General features: G+C 30.5%; 1 protein-coding gene across 1 annotated transcript in view; it reads left to right on the forward strand.

Moving 5' to 3' along the window:
- Nucleotides 1–8,996, forward strand: part of LOC108558802 (sodium channel protein 60E-like) — a gene marked incomplete at its 3' end in the record, with an annotated part of 11,629 nt that extends 2,633 nt beyond the window's left edge. The window contains exons 2-4 of the mRNA XM_017915833.1: nucleotides 8,293–8,456; nucleotides 8,540–8,684; nucleotides 8,782–8,996. Coding sequence (XP_017771322.1) covers nucleotides 8,293–8,456; nucleotides 8,540–8,684; nucleotides 8,782–8,996 — 524 coding nt within the window. The remainder of the gene's footprint in view (nucleotides 1–8,292; nucleotides 8,457–8,539; nucleotides 8,685–8,781) is intronic.
- Between the last annotated feature and the right edge of the window lie 452 nt (nucleotides 8,997–9,448).

Consider the following 9,448-nt stretch of genomic DNA (forward strand, 5'->3'; position numbering starts at 1 on the left):
TCTTGCACTTGCATCTGCATATCTTGCATATTGATAGGTAGCAACTAAGGACTTGTCTGAACACGAACTGTAGACGAACTGTAGATGAACTGATGCAGTGAACTATTTTATAGTTTGGGTTGTGGGTGGTGGTGTTTGGTGATGGGTGGTGGTGTTTTTGGTGGTGGTGGGGATGCTACAAGTTCTCAGGTATTTCAGGTATATTTTAAGGGAGCAATAGAAAATTACCATTGCGTTTTGCGTTTTAAATTTCTTTATTAATGTTAAACTAATGTTACAGATTATTGTTATGGTTTTTGTGGCTTAATTTCCAACAAACAATATATAAGAGACATGGATGAAGTCTCTTTGAATACTCCGAATTCTTTTTTCAAATAAACAAAACCATCAAATCCGAATTCCGTGGGTACTCTTAATCATTAATATAAATAAAGCCGAATATGATGAACTTCAAAAACAAAAATCACCGGCTAAAAAGAGTAAATTTGTAGAAGAAAGGGCAAGCACAAGTCTTGGTCAACTAACAGAACAAACTTAAATGAAAGTGATTAAAAAGGATATGACTGTAAATATAATCGAAGAAACATTACAAAGTACATGAGTTGAACTAGTCACTAATTGTATTTTAAATAAAATTATATGAAAATTTGATATTTGACTCGATTTTCAATATTAATTTTAACTAATTTAAATTGTTTGTTTTTTTTTTCGATTTTAAATTTTAATTTCAACCGCAACCGAACCAAAATATTTAGACGAACTGAAACCGAATCTGGAACGATAAACATTTACGTGGAACGTAACCGTAAACCGGAACGAAATTAATTTTGGTTCGACTCTCTGATTGGAGCAGTCACATAAAAAATATAAATTATTTTTATACAATGACAATTATCGAACAAAAATATAATTTTCATAAGACAAGTGTTTTTAAGTGTTGTTCTTTAACGAAGAAGAATGGAAAAAATGTGAATTTCGAGGCTTCCAAGTTGAGCAATCTTTCAAAAGAAATTGATGTAAACTAAATAAGTATAAAGAAACTAACATATTATTGTAAATTGCTAAAATTTCCGAAATCGGAAATAATAATAAAATATTGTTGATAAGAAACTTTGATAAAATGTATACGTATTTTGAATTACTTAAGAAGATACAAGAAATTAGCGAATCTGTGTTATATATCGCGTTATCATTACTGTCAACTTCGCTGGGTGAACGCTGATTCCAATTTATTTGTGACAAACGAAAGGCATATTTTACATAATTTAAGGTATGACCAAGATTGAGTAACATACTAAACCCTCCAAGATAGAGTAACAAGTATACAAACTCTACAATACTTTAGAGAATGCCTTGATCAAACAATCACAATGAACTTGAGTCTAAAATCCAGAGAGGAACTGGAAGACGCAGTGGAAAAACTCTGTGAAAGAATGGCAACGTACCAAAGATCCATCTGACAAAACCCAAAGATATGAGTTAACTCCCTGTTCTTTTTGGAAAAAAAACATTATTCAAACTGCAAAGACATTTAAATGATTACTGAATTCATCATCCAATGAACGTACATTTACATAGAATCAATGTAATACTTGTGTTTTATGAAAAATAAAACGCTCGACGGATATATATTTATTTATGAAACGGCTCTAACTTTGCACTAGATAAATATATGATGGCGTTCTGCATTTTCAAATAAAGGACGATATGAATAACGGATTGCGTAATACGGCAAATTGGGATGAACGGGTCGCAGAAGAATGCGCTACTCCTTTGTGGATTCTGGTTGTGTCGTTGCTGCACAACAGGAGTACCTTAACGTGTATTTAGTATTGAGAGTATTAAGCAAATGCATTATTATTAATATTGTGTCCAATTGCGTTGTCGAGTTTATATATAAATACTAGGGATGCGACCCCCCAAATTAGCATTTAACTAGCTTACAATGTTCGGAATGGATTTCGATTCCGATGATTAATACCCTACTTATCATTATTATATAACGGTAATTATGTTTCATCAATCTTACTCATTTAAAGCGTAGCGTATTTTGATAACTTCCACGAACTTCCATTAAATTATCAATTAATAATTAACAAAAATAAGATTTGTGCTTCTTGCGGTTTCAGAGAAAAAATATAAATTAAACAATTAAAATTTTCTAACTACATTGTTGTAAATGTTTATTCTCATTCATTCGTTTAAATCTAGCAGAAAATTCAATATTCTGGTCTGTCTTGCATTAGATATTCTCTATACTTTTTTTTTGCTACATACACAATCTTGAGCACACTCTTCTGTATAAGCATATTGACTTTCAAATATATTTCCAGCTCGATCCAAGCTTTTCTGCATACGTATATAAAGTATGCCCAGTCATGACTACCCCTTTCTGCTAAAGGCATAGCCAAAGTATATAAATTATTCCATTTCTTCAATTTCAATAGATATATACTTTTACTCAGTTTATTTTTTTAACTAAATTACTATTTCTCGCATAATGACGAGAAATAATAAATTTAGTTGAAAACTCATTACTAAACTGTTATTAGTTGAGTGGCTTTTCATAGACAGTTTTATTGGGTGGGCTTTAATTATTGCAACGAGGTTCGTCGTGTTTTGCAAACGTTTTTCGTTATTACACCAGAGGGAACAGTTAGCTACTACTACTACCGTTTTTCATCTACGTCTTCTTATTTGCATACTCTAAACAATACCATAACTCTGTACAAATATGTAATAAATGTGCAAAACGCAAATTACATTACACAGTTTCTAAACAGTAAACAATGCATCTAGCAAATATAACTAAATTTCATTACGTAACATACAATTCTTGTGTTCTCATCAATAAGTTCACTATTTATAACGATTTAATAATTAGCTTAATTTATGCTCACTTCATTAATTTCAAAAATTAAAATTAGGTTTAAATTTTGAAGTAATGGTCAATAAAGTAATTATGTAATTATTATATTTCGGTAACACAAGTAACTCCTCTGCTCGTAACGTAAACGCCTTTACAGTTCTATGTGAAAAAGTCTAGTTGCAGTACAAAAATTCGATGACTTGTGGCATGGTGTGGTCTTGAATGCAATTTTGCATAAGCGAAGTTTATTAGGATAGGGCGGATATATCCGCCACATGTTTTATTACTTGTTGACATTTGACAGTCGCTTGTGTATATTCCTGGCTCTATCCACCAGGATAAGTTTACTTTTATAGAAAATTTCCGCGGAATCTCGGAATCTTTGGATTTTGATCATTAGGTAGTCAGTTGCTCTAGAGATGATTCTATTGTAGAATCTGAGATCAATAGCAGTTGGCTTTTGGTGCTAGCTAATCTCCTTGTCGTTAATGTCTTGGTCCATCTTGTAGAGTAAGTAAGACATTGATGTGGTGTAGGTATTTTTCGAAGATGCTTTAGGAGTTGTTTGATTTCAGTATAAAATTTGGTTTGCTCTCCAATCGTTTTAACTGAATTTGGTTCGTCTAAAACGTGTTTTAAATATATTTGTATCGTTACTATCACACATAGTTGTGAGTAGTTTTTGCCTGATTTCTTCTTTTTTGGTCTGTCTTGTTTTTTTTTTTCTTCTGCGACCACGTGGGACATACGAAAAGTATGAAGAATTTTCTGGGCTTTTCACTTTTCCCTCCATATTTTCAAGCACACTGTTATGTGACAGTGTACATGTGTATTAATATGTGTGATAGTACTATCAGTTGTGACTAGTTTTTGCTTGATTTCTTCTTTTTTGGTCTGTATTATTTTTTCTTCTGCGACCACGTGGGACATACGAAAAGTATGAAAAATTTTCTGAGCTTTTCACTTTTGCCTCCATAATTTCAAGCACACTGTTATGATACAGTGTACACAGCGTTTAATTTTAAAATATACTTGATAATACAATGATGATTTTTCAAAAAAAGTATGCAGCAGTATTGAAGAACATCCGTATGGAACGGAGTCTCGAATTGAACTGAACTCTGACAAAAGAAAAATAAATTCTACAAAAATTAAATATATAAATTTCTTTTACGCAGTAAAATTTCTTTTTGTGCGATATATTCCAATATAACAGTATAAATATAAAAGACACAATATATACATCTATGCTTTAAAAAAACTTTGGAGTTTTTAGGAAGAATTGAAATTGGAAATTATTAACTATAGATTTTGCAACAGTAAATCGATGCCTTTGAGAGAAAAACTTTTGCTGTTGCGTCCTTGCTGACATTGATCGAGTGTTTTGAAAAAAAAATAGTTAAGCAACATTCTTCAATTCAGAATGCAAAACTTTTAAAACGTATTGATCCGAAGGGAACACATTATTTATCTGTGATATTCTCGTATTTGTTTCTTCGTATTTATTTCACGCAGTTGTAATGATAAATGTTAACAATATTTATTGCAACAATTATTCAAAATAATAACACAGAGAAAATTATTTATTTTCTATTTATTTAAACAATTTAGACCAAAGGCCGAGGTTTTCCTGCCCAAGTATTTATTTATTTCTTACTTTAATTACATTCCTAACTAATTGCAATATGTATTGCAACAATTATGTAATTATATAAATTATTTTTTATTGTGAAAGTGAAATTCAAAAGAAACTAAAGAAATGCCGTTAAAAATACAATAATTAGTTAATTGCAGGAAAAATCATTGTTACAATTTTGTCATTTGCTCTTTTCATCGACTTTTGCATTGTGCGTTTGTCATTGAATGTAGAATATTCGTATTTTTCAAGGTCGTTCATTCCAGTATTTTCGCTGTTATTGTAGTATATTTTCCTCTGTTCGTTATAATGCCGTGATATAGGTCACCAGTAACATTCGACGTGCTACGAAAAATGTATGTAGATGTCAATAATATGATATGCGCCTGACAATAAATTCATATCAGAATTAAAAATCATGCAGTTCCAAAACAGAAACAACATGCACACAACCGCTACGAAATTATATATTTATAACGAAACATATAAAGGATGCAAGTACAGTGAAACCTCGATTTTCAAATAATAAATTTAAAAGAAAGAATACCCAAACAGTCAAACTAACAATGATTTTCCACTTTTCTATTAACAAACCACATTTTATTTAAGTAATTTTATGATTGTTTAAAACTTTGTTACCTGAAAAAAAAAATATTTGCATTTCTTTTGAATTAAGTTGTATATATTTTTTTATTAAATTTCGGCAATATTTTCAATGAAAAATGTATGTTTTATCGGATCAATTTAGTAACAATATTATTTTATAAACTTATTTTATGTTATTCTGCTATAATTTGTTTCTTTTCGTTACAATATAAAAGAAAAATCTATACAAAGGTAGGTTCATACTAATTTATTGTTTCCAATTGCAAAATATACTTATAAGTATCGTCAGAAGACGATAAAAGGTTAAATAATTGTATATATTTTTATTATTTTTGTATACGTATAATGTGCGTAAATAACAGTATAAAAATTTAAATAACTTTGGTGAACGGATTATATAATTTTTCCTCAATTTTTATAGTGAAAATTATTTCGGTTCTCGAATATCCTTTTGCCAAAAAGAATATGTTCTATGGTCGAAATTCCAAAATATATAATTGTCTTCACAAAACAATGCATCGTACAAATATGCATCTCACAAAACATTGCAATAAAGATTAATGGAATGCAAAGCGAGGCAGCTCCGACGAAGACGCAATAAACAGTATGAATTTCAGAACGGTCATGATGTCTATTATGTTTATACCGTGCAGTGTGTTTATAATAAATATTTGATGAAACCACTTCACATCAAAGCGAACTGAAGGTTAGAGAAGAGGGAAAAGATATACATATATTGGCAGCATTGTGAAGGGGATCTTCTCTGGATTAAAGCCAAGACGGGGACGCATCTAAAATGCAGCCGGATGTCGTTGTCCTTTTCTTTCACATTTCTTTTTATTCCAACCTTTTGGTCGCTCACTTCCGGGACACTTATTTATTCACTAAACTTTTTAACGCTCTGAGACTCTCCAAATTTATATTTCCTCACATAAGTTCGGCAATTGCTAGTTTAGTTTCGCGATTTAATTAAGTATTAAAACTTGACAACTTTCTGCATAAAATACAATTATAAGTTGACGAATACATTTACTTTTATATACTTAATGTTTGCCTTTCTAACGTATTTATGCTCTATTTTTTTTCGACACAACTTTCACAACTTTGCACAACTTTCCGCATAAATATCTATTTGAAGAAATATTAAAACTACATGACATGAATAAAGTTGTAAATCTATACAAAATTCGTTAATTTCACTCATTTAAAATATCATAAATGTATGTATATTTTTTAGAATTTACTAGAATCAAAATAATAAATAAAAATTTCAATTCAACAAAATATTAATATTTTGTATAAATATTAAAACTTATGAGAAATACATATTTTTACACCCAACCATATTTATTTATCATTAAAGATTTGTGTGAAATAGAAACATTCCAGAAATATAGCAATATTTCTTAAATTTTGTGTAACAAAACATATTAATAAAGATGATAATTCTTCTCATCCCGTGATTCAATAATTACTGTTGAATTAATTTTCTTTTTAACATTCTAATGTAAACATCTTCGAGATTTTATTGCCCTCAACATAAAAGATAACATCTTTTAAATGACTCCCGTTTTACCTCTACACAAAAACGTTAAGGCTTAGTCGCTTCGTTTGTCATTCGAATTTCCTGAAGAATATTGCCGTTCAACTCAGTAAAGGTTCGGCGTTTATTGAAACTCAAATATCGCCATAAAAATAAATCTGGGACCGTCAGATTATGAGAACATGCTGTTAACGAAACTTTGCATTATTGAAAATTATTTTTTCTCCGAATATTTGCCTTAACAGCTGCATGGAATCTTAGGCTGAGTAAGCCCACATTCCAGGTATGTTCTCAGCACTAGAAAACACAAAGTTTCTTAAAATTTGCCGATATCTTTCGCGTGACCGATTTCCCATTATCATCTTCGAAGAAATACGCACCTAATAGCACCCTTTCTAATGTCAGTTTACCCTTAAGATTTTAAAAATCTGAAGAAAAAAAAATAGCAAATAAGTTATTTAATTTTTAAAGTGACTTTTGGCCCTCCCAATAGAAGTAGTAATATATTTATACTGTTATGTCTGACTAGGGTTTCTACAAAAAAAACGGTTTTTGAATCACAACTTCCCAAGAAACGAAAAAAGACAATTTTCACTAAAAAAGAAAATCAACAAAAATAAACATTCTGTAATGAGAAAATTATTATTAGTATGAAATAATAAATGAAATAATGAAAAATTAATTTAATCTGTTGTTTTAAGATAAAAACGTAAGAGGCTAGATGTTTATTTCTTAGTTTCTGTTAGAAAATGTGAATGAGACTCAAACAAGTCTATGTATTGCAAACTATGGCTTGTTTTTCTTCTTCTATTAAATATTTTGGATAAAATCTTGATAATATTTGTCCAGATAACTTAATAATAACACTTTTTGAAACAAGTGACTGAAATATAAGCTAGACGATCCAAAAAATTCTGTGTATTTTTGTAAATTCGTGTCACTAAAGCAAGTAATATCTTAGAACTAAGTTCAATTTTCAATTTTTTTCATTCATTCATTACGTAACACAAATTCAAATATGTCTTCACTTATTAATAAATGTTGTCCTAAGACCTCTTTCTACCATGGCCTTTCAACATTTTCATCTTGGTATTTATTCCATTGACAATTTTGTATCAAAATGTTAATTTCTTTTTCAAAATTTTTAATCTAGGACCAATAACCAGTTTTGTAGTTGAAATATCTAGTTTTTGAATTATATAAATGTCTTAAAAAAAATGACTAAACTTTAATACAGAATATAAACAAATATCTAAACAAAACTGTCTTCAATGGTAAAAAATATGGCTAAAAAGATCAAATAATGAAAAGCTTATTTCGGAACAAAGTAAACTTTTATTAAATAAATATTTTAAATTAAGAATCTAAAGTTAACTAATACGGATAACTTAATTTCTATTTGGGAATTTGGGACTTTGTTATATAGAAATTTCGCTATCAGAGATAATGTTAACTGAGGTTTAAATGGTATAAACATTATCAAACAATAACGAAAAAGTTATTTTTTTTTTGATAAATGTGTGTGCATTCAAAAGAGGTTATATTTAAATTAGATTTATTTTTCATTGTGTTTGGGTTGCAGAAACAAATTATTTTAATTACGTAACAAAGAAGAGAAACAATTTAGATAACATTTAGAATGTGGCTCGTGTATTTCAGCTCCAAATAGATTAGGCCCTCATAGTAGGCAGACAAGTAGTAATAGCGAGGGGAACAGAGAATCCTCATTGGACGACTCCGGTGTGGTGGACGACCACGAGGATGGATACCTGACGTCTGAGGATACGACGCAAAATCCACAAGTAATTAGAGTAAGCATACAGCGAAACAAATGAAACGGCACGACCGCAAATTCTGATTACATAATGTTGCTTTTGTTCCGTAGCGAGTTGAAGTCACTCCAGTCACCTTAGCTGTTAGTCCAAAAGAAATCAAAGTCATTAAGTGCAACGGCGTAGGAAGTTGCAAGAAGAAAAAACATAACATGTACTCGCTGCCAGCTGACTACCTCTCCCACATAGTCGTAATTGGTAATTAGCAGATTTTCATTTCTATATTTTCATTTCGCTAATTAGCATTAGCCTTTTTACTATACATTTGTTTTTGTTTTCTGTTTCCTTTGGTCAGACGATCTTCCAGACAGAAACTGCCCTGGATGCGAACGATGTTGCATGGACTATACGGGATGGCTACAGTTCCAGCAGATGCTGTATGGAATTGTACGTGATCCATTGTTCGAGTTGGCGATTACAGTTTGCATAGTATTAAACACAATGTTCCTGGCTATGGAGCACCACGGCATGAGCGAGAACATACTTAGGGCACTAGATATTGGCAATAAGGTAAGCACACTGACACCGTATCCCGATGTAATTAAATCAATTCAGAGCGCTGCGCGAAGGATCGAACATTCGATACACGCCCTACCGAAACATTTCTGTGATATGATATTGTCCTTTAAACATGATCGTTCAGCACATATTTAGTGACTTTTAAACATCAAAATCATATAAATTTCAATTTCTACAATTTTTCAATAAATAATTTATTAAATATTGCTGTAATACGCGTTCAAAGTTGATTAATTGAAATTAGAACGTTCGAAAAAGCAGTGTTTCCACATTTCATTGATTTACTCGAAAACTATAATAGATAGAATGAATCCAATATATGCATATGAAAGCTGAATGTTTGGGGAATCCATCAAGTATAGATACATTCCAGTGCTCTTATCCATATTGCTGTAATGCGCGTTCAATTTTGAAAAAGCTATGTTTTCACATTTCATTGATTT

The sequence above is a fragment of the Nicrophorus vespilloides genome, unplaced genomic scaffold (assembly GCF_001412225.1).
Source record: "Nicrophorus vespilloides isolate i.1.1-1 unplaced genomic scaffold, Nicve_v1.0, whole genome shotgun sequence".
Classification (NCBI taxonomy): domain Eukaryota; kingdom Metazoa; phylum Arthropoda; class Insecta; order Coleoptera; family Silphidae; genus Nicrophorus; species Nicrophorus vespilloides.